Consider the following 20912-nt stretch of genomic DNA (forward strand, 5'->3'; position numbering starts at 1 on the left):
TGTCTCTCTCTACGTGTGTGTGTCTCTCTCTACGTGTGTGTGTCTCTCTCTGCGTGTGTGTGTGTCTCTCTCTACGTGTGTGTGTCTCTCTCTGCGTGTGTGTGTGTCTCTCTCTACGTGTGTGTGTGTCTCTCTCTACGTGTGTGTGTCTCTCTCTGCGTGTGTGTGTGTCTCTCTCTACGTGTGTGTGTCTCTCTCTACGTGTGTGTGTCTCTCTCTGCGTGTGTGTGTGTCTCTCTCTACGTGTGTGTGTCTCTCTCTACGTGTGTGTGTCTCTCTCTACGTGTGTGTGTGTGTCTCTCTCTACGTGTGTGTGTCTCTCTCTACGTGTGTGTGTCTCTCTCTACGTGTGTGTGTCTCTCTCTACGTGTGTGTGTGTCTCTCTCTACGTGTGTGTGTCTCTCTCTACGTGTGTGTGTGTCTCTCTCTACGTGTGTGTGTCTCTCTCTACGTGTGTGTGTCTCTCTCTGCGTGTGTGTGTGTGTCTCTCTCTACGTGTGTGTGTCTCTCTCTACGTGTGTGTGTCTCTCTCTACGTGTGTGTGTGTCTCTCTCTACGTGTGTGTGTCTCTGCGTGTGTGTGTGTCTCTCTCTACGTGTGTGTGTGTCTCTCTCTCTCTCTCTGCGTGTGTGTGTGTCTCTCTCTACGTGTGTGTGTGTCTCTCTCTCTCTCTCTGCGTGTGTGTGTGTCTCTCTCTACGTGTGTGTGTGTGTCTCTCTCTCTCTCTCTGCGTGTGTGTGTGTCTCTCTCTACGTGTGTGTGTCTCTCTCTGCGTGTGTGTGTGTCTCTCTCTACGTGTGTGTGTGTGTCTCTCTCTACGTGTGTGTGTGTCTCTCTCTACGTGTGTGTGTCTCTCTCTGCGTGTGTGTGTGTGTGTGTGTGTATGTGTGTCTCTCTCTCTCTGCGTGTGTGTGTGTGTCTCTCTCTCTCTGCGTGTGTGTGTGTGTGTCCCTCTGCGTGTGTGTGTGTCTCTCTCTGCGTGTGTGTGTGTGTGTATGTGTGTCTCTCTCTCTCTCTGCGTGTGTGTGTGTGTGTGTCCCTCTGCGTGTGTGTGTGTCTCTCTTTGCGTGTGTGTGTGTGTGTGTGTATGTGTGTCTCTCTCTCTCTCTGCGTGTGTGTGTGTGTGTGTCCCTCTGCGTGTGTGTGTGTCTCTCTTTGCGTGTGTGTGCGTGTGTGTGTGTATGTGTGTCTCTCTCTCTCTGCGTGTGTGTGTGTGTCTCTCTCTCTCTGCGTGTGTGTGTGTGTGTGTCCCTCTGTGTGTGTGTGTGTCTCTCTCTGCGTGTGTGTGTGTGTGTGTCCCTCTGTGTGCGTGTGTGTCTCTCTCTGCAAGGTTCACCATGGTAGGCTTCTGCAGAAAATGCAGATGTATGGGATTGAGGGTGATTTAGGAAATTGGATCAGGAATTGGCTGGCGGATAGGAGACAGAGGGTGGTGGTTGATGGTAAATATTCGTCATGGAGTTCGGTTACGAGTGGTGTGCCTCAGGGATCTGTTTTGGGGCCACTGCTGTTTGTAATTTTTATTAATGATCTGGATGAGGGTATAGTTGGGTGGATTAGTAAGTTTGCTGATGACACCAAAGTCGGAGGTGTGGTAGATAGTGAGGAAGGGTGTCTTAGTCTACAGGGAGACTTGGTCAAGTTGCAGAGCTGGGCCGAGAGGTGGCGGATGGAGTTTAATGCGGAGAAGTGTGAGGTAATTCACTTTGGCAGGAATAACAGATGTGTAGAGTATAGAGCTAACGGTAGGACTCTGAATAGTGTGGATGAACAGAGGGATCTAGGTGTATGTGTACACAGATCCCTGAAAGTTGGGAGTCAAGTAGATAAGGTTGTTAGGAAGGCATACGGTGTCTTGGCGTTTATTGGTAGGGGGATTGAATTTAGGAGCCGCAGCATCATGTTGCAACTGTACAAAACTCTGGTGCGGCCGCACTTGGAGTATTGTGTGCAGTTCTGGTCCCCACATTATAGGAAGGATGTGGAGGCTTTGGAGAGGGTGCAGAGGAGATTTACCAGGATGTTGCCTGGTATGGAGGGGAGGTCCTATGAGGAGAGACTGAGGGATTTGAGGTTGTTTTCGTTAGAAAGAAGGCGGCTAAGAGGGGACCTTATTGAAACATATAAGATGATTAGAGGTTTAGATAGGGTGGACAGTGATAGCCTTTTTCCTCGGATGGAGAAAGCTAGCACGAGGGGGCATAGCTTTAAATTAAGGGGGGGTAGTTATAGGACAGATGTCAGGGGTAGGTTCTTTACCCAGAGGGTGGTGAGGGATTGGAATGCCCTGCCTGCTGCAGTTGTAAATGCGCCTAGTTTGGGGGCGTTTAAGAGATCCGTGGATAGGTTTATGGATGGAAAGGGATTGGTTTAGGTTAGAGCGTCATTGCTTTTTAATTGGTCGGCACAATGTCGTGGGCCGAAGGGCCTGTTCTGCGCTGTAATGTTCTATGTTCTATGTTCTTTCTCTGGAGTGCAGGAGGCTGAGGGGTGATCTTAGAGAGAGGGCTATAAAATAGTGAGGAGCACAGATCAGCTAGATTGTCAATATCTTTTCTCAAAGGTAAAAGGATTTTAAAACTAGAGGGCACAGATTTGAGGTGAGAGGGGAGAAATATAAAAGTGTCCAGAGGGGCAATTTTTTCACAGAGGGTGGTGAGTGTCAGGAACAAGCTGCCAGAGGTGACAGTAGAGGCAGGTACAATTTTGTCTTTTAAAAAGCATTTAGACAGTTACATGGGTAACATAGGTACAGAGGGATATGGACCGAATGCAGGCAATTGGAATTAGCGTATGGGTTTTAAAAAAAGGGCAGCATGGACAAGTTGAGCCAGAGGGCCTGTTTCCATGCTGTAAACCTCTATGACTCGATGGTTGAACTTTTTGTGGACTCAGCTCCACTTACCCACCTGCTCACCATAACCCTTAATGCATTTTCTGTTCAAAACTTTATCTATCTGCCTTAAAAATATTCAATGAGGTCACCTCAACTGCTTCATTGGACAGAGAATTCCACAGATTCACAACCCTTTGTGTGAAGGAGTTCCTCCTGAACGCAGTTCTAAATCTACTCCCCCTAGTTCCAGTTTCTCGTTTCACCGACCAGTGCAAACAACCTCCCTGCTTCTATTCCCTTCATGATATTTTTCTATAAGATCTCTCCTCGTTCCGCTGAATTCCAATAAGCATAGCCCCAGTCTACTTAGTCTCTCCTCATAAGCCAACCGTCTCAACTCTGGAATCAACCTAGTGGCTCTCCTCTATATCCTCCAGTGCCAGTGTATCCTTTCTCAAGTAAGGAGACCAAAACTGTACACAGGACGCCAGGTGTGGCCTCACCTGCAATATAGCCTCGCTGTTTTTAAACTATATCCCCCAAGCAACGAAGGACAAAATTCCATTTGCCTTCTACAGATAGGCTGGTATATTGGGCAGATATGTGGCATATGGAGTTTAATCCTGATAAATGTGAGGATTTGCATTTTGGCCGAAATAATATAGGGGGGAGTTATATGATAAAGGGTAGACCTATAAAGAGTATAGAAACACAGCGGGACCTGGGGGTGCAAGTGCACAAGTCTTTGAAGGTGGCAGTACACGTGGAGAAGGCTGTGAAGAAAGCTTATGGTATGTTAGCCTTTACAGGAAGGGGTATAGAATATAAGAGCTGGCGTCTAATGTTGCAGTTGTATAGAACGTTGGTTAGGCCGCATTTGGATTACTGCATTCAGCTCTGGTCGCCTTACTACCGGAAGGATGTGGAGACCCTGGAGAGAGTGCAGAGGAGGTTTACCAGGATGTTGCCTGGTATGGAAGGACTGGGTTATGAGGAAAGATTGAGCAATTTGGGGCTGTTTTCCCTTGAAAGACAGTGACTGAGGGGAGATCTAATCGAGGTATGTAGGATTATGAAGGGTATAGATAGAGTAAACAGAGGTAAGCTATTTCCTATGTTACAAAAGCACAGTACGAGGGGCCACGGGCTTAGGGTGAGGGGGGAGAGGTATAACACAGATATTAGAGGGAGGTTTTTCACACAGAGGGTAGTGGGGGTATGGAATGCTCTGCCAAGTAAGGTGGTGGAGGCAGGCACGCTGGAGTTGTTTAAGAGTTACTTAGACAGGCACATGAGTGGGTTGAAGATGGAAGGATATAGGAGATTGTTTTAGATAAAGTTCATTAGCCTTGGGACGTCCCTGGTAATGTATAAGGATGAGGAATGATACTAACGTTTTTCTCTTTTCATTCACAGGTTTTAAGTCGGTCCACCTCGTGTCCAACGAGGGGCATACACGCGATGGGTCGTACTAGGGCTGCTTTTGGATGTTTGAAAATAGCCTAGTGCTTCATGTCGTTAGTGTGTGCCTAAACTGGACAAGATGCTGGGCAAGACAACAGCTCAGTGACTATCACTGATTGCTGTGCAGACACATGGATTTGGGTCGGTGTCTGTGGGAGTTTGCGCATTCTCCCCGTGCTTGCGTGGGTTTTCTCCGGGTGCTCCAGTTTCCTCCCACACCCCAAAGATGTGCTGTTAGGCTGATTGGCAGGAATAAATTGTCCCTAAATTAGTTTCCCTCAATGCGGAATGCCATTAGCATAGATAAGGGTCATGGGTGGAGGGGGGCACTCATAATGTTAAAATGGCGGCACGGGCTCGTTGGGCCGAAGGGCCTGTTTCCCGGGCTGTTTTTGTTCTTTGTTCTTTCTTTGTTCTTTGTTAATTACCTGCTGCACCTGCAAACAAATTCCTTGTGATTCTTGCACAAGGACACCCAGGGCCCTCTACACAGCAGCATGCTGCAATTTTTTTTAACCATTTAAATAATAGTCCATTTTGCTGTTATTCCTACCAAAATGCGGTAGACAGAGGGCAACCGGTGGATGTGGTGTTTCTCAATTTTCAAAAGGCGTTTGATAAGGTGCCGCACAAAAGGTTGCTTCAGAAGGTTAGGGGGCATGGAGTTGGGGGTAATGTGTTAGCGTGGATAGAGGATTGGTTGTCTAATAGGAGGCAGAGAGTTGGTATCAATGGGTGCTATTCTGATTGGCGGTTGGTGACTAGTGGAGTGCCGCAGGGATCGGTGCTGGGGCCTCAGCTATTTACCATTTATATAGATGATCTGGAGGAGGGGGCTGAGTGTAGGGTGACGAAATTTGCTGATGACACGAAGATGAGTGGAAAAGCAAATTGTGTGGAGGGTGTGGAAAGTCTGCAGAGGGATCTGGATAGGCTGAGCGAGTGGGCGAGGACCTGGCAGATGGAGCACAATGTTAGCAAGTGTGAGGTTATCCACTTTGGCAGGAATAATAGTAGGAGGGATTACTATTTAAAGGGTGAAAAGCTGCAGCACGCTACAATGCAGAGGGACCTGGGGGTCCTTGTGCATGAGTCGCAAAAACCCAGTCTGCAGGTGCAGCAGGTGATCAAGAAGACGAATGGGATGCTGGCCTTTATAGCGAGGGGGATAGAATATAAAAGTAGGGAGGTCTTGCTGCAACTGTACAGGGCACTGGTGAGGCTGCAGCTGGAGTACTGTGCGCAGTTTTGGTCGCCGCACTTGCGCAAGGATATTTTGGCCTTGGAGGGAGTGCAGAGGAGATTCACTAGGCTAATACTGGAGATGAAGGGGTTGGACTATAAAGAGAGACTAAATAGACTGGGTCTAAACTCATTGGAGTTTAGAAGGATGAGGGGGGATCTTATAGAGACACACAAGATAATGAAAGGGATGGATAGGGTAGAGGTAGAGAGATTCTTCCCACTCAGAAAGGACAGCAAGACTAGAGGGCACAGCCTCAAGATAAGGCGGGGGGGCAGTTTGGATCGGAGTTGAGGAGGAACTTCTTCACTGAAAGGGTGGTGAATCTCTGGAATTCTCTGCCCGTTGAAGTGATGGAGGCTACCTCGCTAAACATATTTAAGTCACGGGTAGATAGGTTTTTGACAGACAAGGGAATTAAGGGTTATGGGGAGAAAGCGGGAAAGTGGAACTGATCCACTTCAGATGAGCCATGATCTTATTGAATGGCGGGGCAGGCTCGAAGGGCTAGATGGCCTACTCCTGCTCCTATTTCTTATGTTCTTATGTTCTTAAAATGGATGACCTCACATTTACCAACATTGTACTCCATCTGCCAGACCCTCCCCCACTCACTTAGACTATCTCCACCCCTTTGCAGACTTTCAGCATCCTCTGCACACTTTGTTCTGCCAATCATCTTGCTGTCATCTGTGAATTTTGACATACTACAATTGGTCCCCAACTCCAAATCATCTGTGCAAACCCAACACTGATCCCTGAGACACACCACTGGTCACTGATTGCCAACCAGAAAAACTCCTATTTACCCTCACTCTTTGCTTCCTGTTAGTTAACCAATCCTCTATCCATGCTAATACGTTACCCGGATCCCAGTACTCCTTTATCTTATGCAGCAGTGCGACACCTTGTCAAATGCCTTCTGGAAATCCAGATACGCCACATCTACAGGTTCCCCATTGTCCACTGCACGTGTAATGTTCTCAAAGAATTCCACCAAATTAGTCAAACATGACCTTCCCTTCATGCTGAGTCTTACCAACAGGACAATTTATATCTTGCTATTTCTTCCTTGATGATAGATTCAAGCATTTTCCCTATTACAGAAGTTAAGTTAACCGGCCTATAGTTACCTGCCTTTTGTCTACCTCCTTTTTAAAAATGTGGCATCACATTTGCTGTTTTCCAATCTGCAGGAACCACTCCAGAGTACAGCGAATTTTGGTAAATTACCACTAGTGTATTTGCTATTTCCCCCGCAGTCTCTTTTAGTACCTGGGATGCATTCCATCAGGCCCAGGAGACTTGTCTATCTTTAGCCCCATTAACTTGCCCAACATTATCATTATCACGAAAGAGATAGTTTCTAGATCGTCACCTGCCATAGCCTTCCTGTCATCAATTTTATAGCATGTTATTTGGGTCTTCCACTGTGAAGACCAACACAAAATACCTGTTCAATGCCTCAGCCATTTTCTCATTTCCAGTTATTACATCCCCCTTCTCATCCTCTAAAAGGCCAATGTTTACTTTAGCCACTTTTTCGTTTCATATATTTGTAGAAATTTTTGCTATCTGTTTTTATATTCTGAGCTAGTTTACTCCCATAATCTACCTTACTTTTCTTTATAGCTTTTTTCCTGGCTTCCTGTTGACCTTTAAAGATTTCCCAATCCTCTAGGTTCCCACTAATCTTTGCCACTTTGTATGCATTTTCTTTCAATTTGATACCCTCCTTTATTTCCTTAGATATCCAGGGCGGATTATCTCTTTTTCTACAGTCCTTCCTTATCACTGGTATATACTTTTGCTGAGCATTGTGAAAGATCACTTTGAAAGTCCCCCATTGTTCCTCAATTGTCCCACCATAAAGTTTTTGCTCCCAGTCTACCTTAGCCAACACCTCCCTTATCCCATTATAGTCTCCTTTGTTTAAGCACAAGACACTGGGATTAGATTTTACCTTCTCACACTCCAACTGTGTTTTAAATTCAACCACACTGTGATCGCTTCTTCCGAGAGGATCCCTAATTGTGAGATCATTAATTATTCCTGTCTCATTATACAGGACCAGATCTACATAGCTTGCTCCCTTGTCGGTTCCATTACATACTGTTCAAGGAAACTATCACGGTCACATTCTATGAGCTCCTCCTCAAGACTGCCTTGACTGACCTGGTTTGACCAATTGATATGTAGATTAAAATCCTCCATGATAATTGCTGTGCCAATTTTACATAGAGTCTTGGAGTCATAGAGGTTTACAACATGGAAACAGGCCCTTCAGCCCTTCAGTCCATGCTGCCCTTATTTGTTTTAAAACCCCTAAGCTAATCCCAATTGCCCGCACTTGGCCCATATCCCTGTATACCCATCTTACCCATGTAACTGTCTAAATACTTTTTAAAAGATAAAATTGTACCTGCCTCTACTACTACTTCTGACAGCTTGTTCCACACACTCACCATCTTCTGTGTGAAAAAATTGCCCCTCTGGACATTTTTGTATCTCTCCCCTCTCACCTTAAACCTGTGCCCTCTAGTTTTAAACACCCCTAACTTTGGGAAAAGATATTGATTATCTTCCTTGTCTATGCCCCTCATTATTTTATAGACCTCTATAAAGTCACCCCTCAGCCTCCTACTCTCCAGAGAAAGAAGTCCCAGTCTATCCAGCCTCTCCTTATAACTCAAACCATCAAGTCCCGGTAGCATCCTAATAAATCTTTTCTGCACTCTTTCTAGTTTAATAATATCCTTTCTATAATAGAGTGACCAGAATTGCACACAATATTCCAAGTGTGGCCTTACCAATGTCTCGTACAACTTCAACAAGACGTCCCAATTTCTGTATTCAATGTTCTGACCGATCAAACCAAGCATGCCAAATACCTTCTTCACCACTCTGTCCACCTGTGACTCCACTTTCAAGGAGCTATGAACCTGTACCCCTAGATCACTTTGATCTGTAACTCTCCCCAACACCCTACCATTAACTGAGTAAGTCCTGCCCTGGTTCAATCTACCACAATGCATCACTTCTCATTTATCTAAATTAAACTCCATCTGTCATTCATCAGCCCACTGGCCCAATTGACCAAGATCCTGCTGCAATTGGAGATAACCTTCCTCACTGTCCACCATGCCACCAATCTTGGTGTCATCTGCAAACTTACTAACCATGCCCCCTATATTCTCATCCAAATCATTAATATAAATAGCAAATAACAGTGGGCCCAGCACTGATCCCTGAGGCACACCGCTGGTCACAGGCCTCTCGACAACCACCCTCTGGTTTCTGTCAAGAAGCCAATTTTGTATCCATTTAGATGCCTCACCCTGGATCCCATGAGATTTAACGTTATGCAACAACCTACCATATGGTATCTTGTCAAAGGCCTTGACAACATCAGCTGCACTGCCCTCACTACCTTCTTTGTTATCCCTTCAACAAACTCAATCAAATTTGTGAGACATGATTTTCCACTCTCAAAGCCATGCTGACTGTCCCTAATCAACATTTGTGTCTCTAAATGCTGTAGATCCTGTCTCTCAAAGTACCTTCCAACAATTTACCCACCACAGATGGGAGTGTCACTGGCCTGTAGTTCCCAGGCTTTTCCCTACACCCTTGTTAAACAAAGGCACAACATTTGCCACCCTCCAATCTTCAGGCACCTCACCTGTGATTATTGATGATTCAAATATCTCAGCTAGGGGACCCACAATTTCCTCCCTAGCCTCCCACAGCGTCCTGAGATATACCTCATCAGGTCCCACAGATTTATCTACTTTGCTGTGCTTTAAGACTTCCAGCACCTCTTTCTGCTGTAGTACAGTATGTACTATAGTATATTGATGTCTTGAAGAGTGTAGTATGTACACTCTTCAAGACATCAATATTTAATTTCCCAAATTCCCTAACATCCATGCTTTTCTCAACAGTAAATTCGATGAAAAATATTCATTTAGGATCTCACCCATCTGTTGTGGATCCACACATAGATGACCTTGTTGATCCTTAAGAGGCCCTGATCTTTCTCCCTTGTTACTCTTTTGCCCTTTATCTATTTGTAGAAGCTCTTTGGATTCTCCTTTGCCTTATCTGCCGAAACAATTTTGTGTCCCCTTTTTGTCCTCCTGATTTCTCTCTTAACTCTTCTCCTACACCTTCTATACTCTTGAAGAGATTCACTTGATCCCAGCTGCCCATACACGTCATGTGACTCTTTCTTCTTCTTGACCAAGGCTTCAATATCTCTAATCATCCAGGGTTCCCTACTTCTGCCAGCCTTGCCCTTCACTCTAAGAGGAATGTGATTACCCTGAAACCTGGTTAACACAGTTTTGAAAGCCTCCCACTTACCAGACACCCCTTTTCCTTCCACAGACTCCCCTAATTAACTTTTGAAAGTTCCTGCCTGATGCCATCAAAATTGGCCTTGCTTCAATTTAGAATTTTAACTTTTGGGACAGACCTATCATTCTCCATAGGTATCTTAAAACTAATAGAATTATGGTCATTGGTCCCAAAGTGATCCCTCACTAACACTTCTGTCACCCGCCCTTCCTTATTTCCCAAGAGGAGGTCAAGTTTTACCCCCTCTCTAGCCAGGCCATCCACAAACTGAATGAGAAATTCCTCATGAATACACTCAACAAATTTCTCTCCATCCAACCCTCTAATACTATGGATGTCCCAGTCAATGTTGGGAAAGTTAAAATCCCCTACTAAGACCATCCTATTTTTCTTGGAGCTATCTGTAATCTCCTTCCATATTTTCTCCTCAATTTCCCGCTGACTATTTGGGGGCCTATAGTACAACCCTATCAAAGTGATTTCCCCCTTCTTATTTCTCTGGCTGAACCCACATAGACTCAGCGGTCGAACCCTCGGATATATCCCCTCTCAGTGAAGTTTTCCCTAATCAAAAGTTCAATTCCCCCTCCTCTCTTACCTCCTGTTCTATCTTTCCGATAGCATCTGTACCCTGGACCATTGAGCTGCCAGTCCTGTCTCTCCCTTAGCCATGTTTCAGTAATTGCTGTAATATCCCAGTCCCATGTACCCATCCATGCCCTGAATTCATCTGCTTTGCCCGTCAGGCCTCTTGCATTGAAATAAATGCAGTTTAATCTGGATTTCCCTTGCTCTCTTTCTTGCTTTTGCCTGATCTGTCTGGTACTAGGATTACTGACACTGCCTTTACTACTTAATGTGCTCTCTTTGTCATTTTTATAAATGACCTAGATGAGGGTGTAGAAGGATGGATTAGTAAATTTGCTGACGACACCAAAGTCGGAGGAGTTGTAGACAGTGAGGATGGATGTTACAGTTTGCAGAGGGACATAGATAAGCTGCAGAGCTGGGCCGAGAGGTGGCAAATGGAGTTTAATACGGAAAAGTGTGAGGTGATTCACTTTGGTAAGAATAACAGGAGTACAGAATATAGGGCTAATGGAAGGACTCTTGGTAGTGTTGACGAGCAGAGAGATCTCGGTGTACATGTGCATAGCTCCCTGGAAGTTGGCACCCAGGTTGATAAGGTTGTTAAGAAGGCATACGGCGTGTTAGCTTTTATTGGTAGAGGGATTGAATTTTGGAGCCATGAGGTCATGTTACAACTGTACAAAACTCTGGTGCAGCCGCACTTGGAGTATTGCGTACAGTTCTGGTCGCCACATTATAAGAAAGATGTGGAGGCATTGGAAAGGGTGCAGAGGAGATTTACCAGGATGTTGCCTGGTATGGTGGGAAGGTCTTATGAGGAAAGGCTGAGGGACTTGAGGTTATTTTCATTGGAGAGAAGAAGGTTACGAGGTGACCTAATTGAGGCATACAAGATGATCAAAGGATTGGATAGGGTGAACAGTGAGAGGCTTTTACCTCGGATGGTGATGGCTAACACGAGGGGACATAGCTTTAAATTGAGGGGTGGTAATTATAGGACGGATGTCAGAGGTAGGTTCTTTACTCAGAGGGTAGTAAGGGCGTGGAATGCCCTGCTTGCAGCAGTTGTGGACTTGCCAACTTTAAGGGCGTTCAAATGGTCAGTGGATAGGCATATGGATAACACTGGAATAGTTTAGGTTAGAGGGTCATTAGATTGGTTCCACTGGTCAGCGCAGCATCGAGGGCTGAAGGGCCTGTACTGCGCTGTAATGTTCTATGTTCTATGTTAACTTCTGTGCTGTCCTCAAACTTCTCTTCTGACTCCCTACTGCTTTAGATCCCACCCCCCTGCCAAACTAGTTTAAACTCTCCCGAGTGGCTCAGTTATTTCTTTGTTTATTTCTCATGCCACCGTGATGTTCCCACTTGGAAATAAGTGGACGTATTACTGAGAGGCAACATGGTTTTGTGAAGGGGAGGTCGGCTCTCACAAACTTGATTGAGTTTTTCGAGGAAGTGACGAAGATGATTGATGAGGGTAGGGTAGCGGATGTTGTCTACATGGGCTTCAGTAAGGCCTTTGAAAAGGACCCTCATGGCAGACGGGTGCAGAAGGTGAAGTCGCATGGAATCAGAGGTGAGCTGGCAAGGTGGATATAAAACTGGCTCGGTCAAAGAAGACAGAGCGGTGGAAGGCTGGGTTTCTGAATGGAGGGCTGTGACAAGTGGCGTCCCTTAGGGATCTTGAGAAAATAAGAACATAAGAAGTAGGTGCAGGAGTAGGCCATCTATCCCTTCGAGCCTGCCCCGCCATTCAATAAGATCATGGCTGATCTGAAGTGGCTCAGTTCCACTTTCCCGCTTTCTCCCCATAACCCTTAATGCCCTTGCCTATCAAAAACCTATCTACCCGTGTCTTAAATATATTTAGCGAGGCAGCCTCCACCACTTCAACGGGCAGAGAATTCCAGAGATTCACCACCCTTTCAGTGAAGAAGTTCCTCCTCAACTCCATTCTAAACTGCCCCCCCTTATCTTGAGGCTGTGCCCTCTAGTCCTGTTGTCCCTTCTGAGCGGGAAGAATCTCTCTATCTCTACCCTATCCATCCCCTCCATTATCTTATCTCTATAAGATCCCCCCTCATCCTTCTAAACTCCAACGAGTACAGACCCAGTCTATTTAGTCTCTCTTCATAGTCCAACCCCCTCATCTCCGGTATCAGCCTAGTAAACCTCCTCTGCACTCCTTCCAAGGCCAAAATATCCTTGCGCAAGTGCGGCGACCAAAACTGCGCACAGTACTCCAGCTGCAGCCTCACCAGTGCCCTATACAGTTGCAGCAAGACCTCCCTGCTTTTATATTCTATCCCCCTCGCTATAAAGGCCAGCATCCCATTCGCCTTCTTGATCACCTGCTGCACCTGCAGACTGGGTTTTTGCGATTCATGCACAAGGACCCCCAGGTCCCTCTGCACCGTTGCATGCTGCAGCTTTTCACCCTTTAAATAGTAATCCCTCCTACTATTATTCCTGCCAAAGTCGATAACCTCACACTTGCTAACATTGTACTCCATCTGCCAGGTCCTCACCCACTCGCTCAGCCTATCCAGATCCCTCTGCAGACTTTCCACACCCTCCACACAATTTGCTTTTCCACTCATCTTTGTGTCATCAGCAAATTTCATCACCCTACACTCAGCCCCCTCCTCCAGATCATCTATATAAATGGTAAATAGCTGAGGCCCCAGCACCGATCCCTGCGGCACTCCACTAGTCACCAACCACCAATCAGAACAGCACCCATTGAAACCAACTCTCTGTCTCCTATTAGACAACCAATCCTCTATCCACGCTAACACCTTACCCCCAACTCTGTGCACCCGAACCTTCTGCAGCAACCATTTGTGCGGCACCTTATCAAACGCTTTTTGAAAATCGAGAAACACCACATCCACCGGTTCCCCTCTGTCTACCGCACTAGACACATCCTCATAGAATTCCAATAAATGTGTCATACACGACTTCCCCTTCCTCTTTGCTGTTTGTAATATATATAATTGATTTGGAGCAAAATATAACTGGATTGATCAGTAAGTTTGTGGATGACACAAAGGTCGGTGGATTTGCGGATAGCGATGAGGACCATCAGAGGATACAGCAGGATACTGATCAGTTGGAGACTTGGGCGGGGAGATGGCAGATGGAGTTTAATCCGGACAAATGTGAGGTAATGCATTTTGGAAGGTCTAATACAGATAGGAAATATTCAGTAAATGGCAGAACCCTTAAAAGTATTGATAGGCAAAGGGATCTGAGTGTACAGGTACACAGGTCACTGAAAGTGGCAATGCAGGTGGAGAAAGTAATCAAGAAGGCATACGGCATGCTTACCTTCATCGGTCAGGGCATTGAGTTTAAAAATTGGCAAGTCATGTTGCAGCTTTATAGAACCTTAGTGAGGCTGCACTTGGAATATAGAGTTCAATTCTGGTCGCCACACTACCAGAAGGATGTGGAGGCTTTGGAGAGGGTACAGAAAAGATTTACCAGGATGTTGCCTGGTATGGAGGGCATTAGCTATGAGGAGAGGTTGGAGAAACTTGTTTTTTTGTCACTGGAATGACAGAGGTTGAGTGGTGACCTGATAGAAGTCTATAAGATTGAGAGGCATGGACAGAGTGGATAGTCAGAAGCTTTTTCCCAGGGTGGAAGAGTCAATTACTAGGGGGGCATTGGTTTAAGGTGCAAGGGGCAGGGCTTAAAGAAGATGTACGTGGCAGATTTTTTACACAGAGGGTGGTGCGTGCCTGGAACTCGTTGCTGGGGGAGGTAGTGGAAACGCATACAGTTGTGACTTTTAAGGGGTGTCTTCATAAATACATGAATAGAACATAGAACATAGAACATTATAGCGCAGAACAGGCCCTTCGGCCCACGATGTTGCGCTGACCAATTAAAAAGCAATGACCCTCTAACCTAAACCAAACCCCTTCCATCCATAAACCTATCCACGGATCTCTTAAACGCCCCCAAACTAGGCGCATCCACAACTGCAGCAGGCAGGGCATTCCAATCCCTCACCACCCTCTGGGTAAAGAACCTACCCCTGACATCCGTCCTATAACTACCCCCCCTTAATTTAAAGCTATGCCCCCTCGTGCTAGCTTTCTCCATCCGAGGAAAAAGGCTATCACTGTCCACCCTATCCAAACCTTTAATCATCTTATATGTTTCAATATAATAGGATGGGAACAGAGGGATATGGTCCCCGGAAGGGTAGGGGGTTTTAGTTCAGTCGGGCAGCATGGTCAGTGCAGGCTTGGAGGGCTGAAGGGCCTGTTCCTGTGCTGTAATTTTCTTTGTTCTTTATTATTTGGTGGCCTATAGACTATGCCTATCAGTGACGTTTTCTCCTTACTATTTCTAATTTTGACCCAAATGGATTCAACTTTTTTTTATAGAATCTATATCGTCTCTCACTACCACCCTGATGTCATTCTTAAAAATCAGAGCTACACCACCTCCATTCCCTTCCTGTCGGTCCCTCCGAACTGTCTGATACCCCTGGATATTTAACTCCCAGTTATGACCATCCTGTACCCATGTCTCAGTAATGGCCACCAAATCATACTCATTTGCAATGATTTGTGCTGTCAACTCATTTACCTTGTTTCAAATGCTACGAGCATTCAGATAAAGTGCCCTCATGCTAGTTTTTGTCCCTGTTGTGTGTGTGTGTGTGTGTGTGTGTGTGTGTGTGTCTTTGTGTGACATTTCAGACATACTCAGGTCTTTGTAACATTTGACCAGATCTCAGTAATATCCAACTTCAGCTGTGAGCAGATTATTTCTTTGGCTTTCAGGTGAAGGAGTCCTTTCGTTACTGCTATCTCGAGATGGATGTGTATAAAAATTATTTCCTTAATAACAATCATTAACTCGATGAATGAGCTTCCACTGAAAACTCTCTGTTAACTGGAAGTGAATTATTATTGAAATTCGGAGATGATTGCTATTTTAAACTGTGAAGGAACTCACACAAAACAATCCAACTGCTGCAATTGGAAATAAAAACACAAGATGATGGAAATGCTGACAGTGGAGTCTTGTCACGCCTCACCCTCACCCTGGATTAATCCCCCCGTCCCTCCCCCACCCCAAACATAAGAACATAAGAACATAAGAAATAGGAGCAGGAGTAGGCCATGTCACGGGGGGGACATTAAACTCCACCCAATGTTTCAGGTGGCGACCCTCAGACCTGGGACGCTGCCAGATGTGCTATTCCAGAAAGGGATTTCTGTCTGATTTACTCGCAGCGCAATTTTAACCCGTGTTTGCTGACAGACAGGGATTGCTGTCAGTTAAAGAGGCAACAATCTTCCTGTTGCCTGCCATCCTCCTGCAGTTTGTTGTGGGGTTTTTTTGTGGAAGATGTGGTGGGAGCCTCAGGAATCCGTGCAGAGCTGCTCGGGTATCCACGGGAAAGCTGCTCAAATCGTAACATCCCCATCGACAGGAACATACAATCTTCTCAGTAAAAGCCAGGTAGGCAATGTGGAGGGAGAGGACTGTTGATGGTCCAAGGGGACACATTCTGGAGCATTACTGATCTGGACACAGGTCCTGCCTGTTACAATGCCTCACCAATTCCAGAACCCACCCCACTTCCAGCAGCTTTGTAACTGCATGCATACCACCTTCGGACATGCACAGGAATGAACTCAGCCATCAGAATGCACCATGCCTCCTGCTGCAGGGATAGAATTAGAGAATCCTAGAGGAGGAAAATGCAGTCAGAGGCCAATCAGCCCATCAAGTCTGTACTGCCTCTATTGCAAAGATATCCAGTTCCTCCCACTCACAGCTCTTTCTCACTATCTTTGCAATACTTTCTCCTCCCTACTCCCTTTCAAGAGTTACTATCAAGTCTAATTCTCCATCCCATTGAATTCTCCCATTTGGACAGCATGGTGGCACAGTAATTAGCATGGCTGCCTCATAGCTTCAGGAACCCAGGCTCAATCCCGGCTTGGGTCACGGTGTGGAGTTTGCATGTTCTCCCTGTGTCTGCGTGGGTTTCCTCTGGGAGCTCCAGACTCCTCCCACAGTCCAACAATGTGCAAGTTAAGTGGATTGTCCATGCTAAATTGCCCCTTAGTGTCACAAGGTGTGCGGGTTAGGGAAATTAGTGAGGTAAATAGATATGGTTACAGGGGTAGCACCTGGGTGGAACACTGTGGTGGAGAGTTGGTGCAGAACCGATGGGCTGAAAGGCCTTCTGCACTACAGGGATTCGAAGAACATAGAAGGTAGGAGCAGGAGGAGGCCATTTGGCCCATCAAGCCTGCTCTGCCATTCATTATGATCATGGCTGATCATCCAACTCAATAATTTCATCCTACCTTCCCCTGATATCCTTTGGCTCCTCTCACCCCACGAGCTAACTCCTGTTGAATATTTCAGCCTCAACTACTCTCTGTGGTTGTGAATACACTACCCTCTGGGTGAAGAAATTTCTCATCTCAGTTCTAAAAGGTTTACCCCTTATCCTCAATCTATGGCCCCTAGTTCTGGACTCCCCCACCTTTGGGAACATTTTTCCAGCATCTATCCTGTCCAGCCCTGTTATAATTTTATAAGTTTCTATGAGATTTCCTCTGACTCATCTAAACTCCAGAGAATATCATCTTAACCAACTTAACCTCTCCTCATATGATAGACCTGCCATTCCAGGAAGCAGCCTAGTAAACCATACAGTGTCACATGCACTATATTACCATATAGTGTCACATGCAAGAGAGAGGTATACAAATTGGCCAGAACAAAATAACAGATCTGAGGATTGGGAGCAATTTAGAATTCAGGAAAGGAGGACCAAGGGACTGATTAATAACGGGGAAATAAAATAAAGGAGTGGATAACATAAAACCTGACTGTAAATGTTACCGTCAGTACGTGAAGAGAAAAAGATTGGCGAAGACAATACCCTTTCTCTACCCATCATACCCATGTAACTATCAAAATGCTTTTTAAAAGACAAAATTGTACCTGCCTCTACTACTACCTTTGGCAGCTTGAGCCATGCACACGCCTATCACACTGTGGTCACTCATCCTCAAGGAGTTGCACACAACTAGATTGTCAATGATTCCTTTCTGACTGCACAGTATTGAACTGATATTTCCCCCCTCTTATTGAATCATATGCTGAACCTGGAAGGTCACTGGGCTTGAAGCGGATTTCATTGCCAGTGAGTGGAGGGGATGATTTCTGGGCATTCATCCTGTTATCGACACATGCTGGAGTTGGTGGCCATACTGGGAGTTGAATCTACAGAAAATGGAACCAGAGAATCAGCCCCATGTCTCCCATCCCCTTAAACCTATATCCCTCATCCTACAGAATCTTAACCACTCATCCTATGGAATCTTTATCCCCATGAATCTATATCTCCCATCCTTTAGAATCCATCCCCATACCATTGAATATATAACCCCCAACCTATAGAAAATATAGGGTGATTCTCCAACTCTACAGAACTAATTTTCTTGTGCAGCGGAGTGGGAGAATCTAGAGGCCAATTCGTGGGATTCACACGTGTTCCCGCTGGATTTCTGGCACCATCAGATCTACACTGGATACCAGCAGGAAAACCAGTCATTTTAATTAATTTTAAATCTGTTTTTAATGTAATTATGGGATCAGGACTGAACTCTCTGGGTCCATTAACCTTTCCCATCCTGCCAGGGGTGTTTCACTCCAGTAGGATTTACAGTAGGTTCCTGCTTTTGGGGAACTATCAGGATGATGCTACTGGGGTGAAGGAGGAGCAATCAGGGCTCCCAGGGAATCAGGCAGTAGAGGGGTACCCCCTGGGCATGGCCACCCTGACAGTGCCAGCCTGTGCCCCCAGCATTGCCCAACGGGCAAAGTACCCACACCCGGGGCACCTTGGCATTGCCAACTGGGAATGGGGCAGTGTCAAAGGGGGAGAAGTCAGGGGTGAGGCCTGCTGAGAGCAGAGCCTATGTGGGGTTGGGGTGTCCTGCTGCTACTCTGCCATTACAATCGATGGGGGCAGGAGGGAGGGCAGCAATCATGGCAGACTCGGTGTTGGGGGGGGGGGGGGGGGTTGGGGGAGGGGGGGAGTGGTGGGGGTGGTCAGCTGGGGGGCTGGAGGTGTCTGCCAAGGGAGGGTCTCCCTCTCAGGACAGTCTGTACTACAGGGGGCTGTCACGGGGTCAGGGGGGAGGTGGTGTTGGCTTGGGAATGGTTAGAGGGGGCCATGAATGGGCCATAGAGGAATTGTGGGACTGCATTGTGGGGGTTGTGGGGCTGGCCAGCAAATGGAAGGCTGACAGTTTGGGGCCACTGTGCATGTGTAGAGTTCCACTGGTTTCAACCTCTCGGGTAAGAATAGGCCCCGTTCCCTGAAATCTAATGATATTCATGCTGGTGACCTCTGCAGTGCACAGAATGTGGGAGATTCTAGTCTGAACCCCCACTGAAAAGACAGCAGCATGAATTACTCCAGCTTTCCCACAAATTCAACACTTTGAATTTTTTTGGGAGAATCCTGCCCTTTGTCTCTCATCCTTTTGAATCTATGTCCCCATCCTATTGAATCAATATCCTCTATCCCATGGAACCTATATCCCCATCATATATCTCCTATCCCCATCCTATCAGCTGAGCTTTCAATATTCCTAAGCACTCAGTATATGAATAAAGCTTTTCCTTGTGTTTGACCAGCTAACATTTAATTCTGTCCTTTGATTGATGCCCATTCAGCCACTTGGACCATTTTCTCCTTATTTACTATCTAAACCCATCAAAATTTTAAAGCCTTCTGTCAAATTTCCTCTCTGCTTTCTCAGCTCAATGGAGAACGATCGCAGTTTATTATATTTTGTCGAAGAACTGCCAGGAAGCAACAATTCCCCCTCACCATTCCCCACCCTCACCTCGATTTATCAATAATATATTTTTAAGAGTGAATAACACTTTTTACTTTCTGAAAAAATCAATTAATTGTGGCACTGATAAATTCAATTCATTTTTACATTGAGCTTGTCCCAATTTACAGTTTCTATTCAATAAAAACAGTCACATTTTCCTGAAAGGCATTCCTCGGTTAGAAAATCAGCACTTTTATCAACAAACTGAGTGTTGAGCTTTTGAATAATATTAATTTATATCTTAACTTTAATATTTCCCAATATAAAGGTTAGCTAAATAGATTCTCTTCAACTCAGATTGCTCTGATCAGCACTCTGTGTCACAGTCTCCTACCCGGATGAATACTGGAATTATTAAAGCTGTTCTCCACTGAGCTCTGCACCTATCCCATAAATTACCTTTCTATTTGCCATTATTCATGCATGAAGAAGGGGATTTGTATTCTCAATAAACAATTCTAACATTGAACATAGTTTTTATTAACAATTATTGTTTAATTCTGTACTGATGCTAAATAATATCTGAGTAAATGTTCTTCTATGTCAAACATTTTAAAATTATTTTAAGCAACTTTGTATAAATTTCAATTCTAAATGTAGAAAGGTAATAATAAACAGAAGTGTAAATGATTGCACAGATTATTCTACGTACATTACATAGAATAACTGCTTTGTCTTTGATCAGTTAATGAGATTTTTTAACTTTAGACATTGGAGAGCTCACATTCTGAAATGATGCACTGATATCAGAGCGGGTTTTCTGATTTTGACTCACAGGTTAAGCAGTGATTTTACAGTTCTTCATCTGTGACTTTAACATTATCCATTCCTTAATTCAATTCGCAAATAGTAAAAATAATTGCTTTTCATAATTTTTTGCAAATCTCGTTCCAAATTAATGATTTTAATTTAAATACAGAGTACATTTGAGAAAATAGATCAGATTGAGATTGACAAAATATTATTAGGATACGTCTATAAAACATACTAAGACCATTATATAAAGAAATGTGAGTTTCTTGTTAGAAGAGAATGGATTTATAATTATTTTATTGTTTCATTAACTACATTTGATATTATTTAAATAAATAGCGAAACAGCAATACAATTTTAAGTCTGAATGTTATTTCACTGAGGCAGATATAAACATGCACTCACCTGGCAAACCTAAGCATAGAAGCAGACTGTAGTAGATAACACGGACGTATCCTAAACCACATCCGTACCGTTCTCCATGGGAGATTAGAGTACTGTCGGTGGTGAAAATGTGATTATGCTCCATGGACTTTCCTTGTAGCTGACTCAGTCTAAAGAAGAACATACACAATGAATGTCGACACCTTCGCTGAGGTTCTGTCTCCAGTCTCAACCTCTTTCCTTCAAAATACGCTTGTCTCTGGATTCTTCCACCTGCTGCGTGCTGCTAAGCTAGCATCATTAGGAGAAAGTGCAATGCTTTAACTGCTTCGCTCTTAAGGGAACTGCACTGAAGTGTCATTAAAGTAGGTAAATTAAT

General features: G+C 45.0%; 1 protein-coding gene across 1 annotated transcript in view; it reads right to left on the reverse strand.

The window, feature by feature from the left end:
- Window positions 1-20678, reverse strand: part of gpr139 (G protein-coupled receptor 139) — an 80112-nt gene extending 59434 nt beyond the window's left edge. The window contains exon 1 of the mRNA XM_080206174.1: window positions 20555-20678. Coding sequence (XP_080062300.1) covers window positions 20555-20678 — 124 coding nt within the window. The remainder of the gene's footprint in view (window positions 1-20554) is intronic.
- Window positions 20679-20912: the final 234 nt, after the last annotated feature.

The sequence above is a fragment of the Carcharhinus amblyrhynchos genome, chromosome 18, assembly GCF_965287045.1.
Source record: "Carcharhinus amblyrhynchos chromosome 18, sCarAmb.v2.hapA, whole genome shotgun sequence".
Classification (NCBI taxonomy): Eukaryota; Metazoa; Chordata; class Chondrichthyes; order Carcharhiniformes; family Carcharhinidae; genus Carcharhinus; species Carcharhinus amblyrhynchos.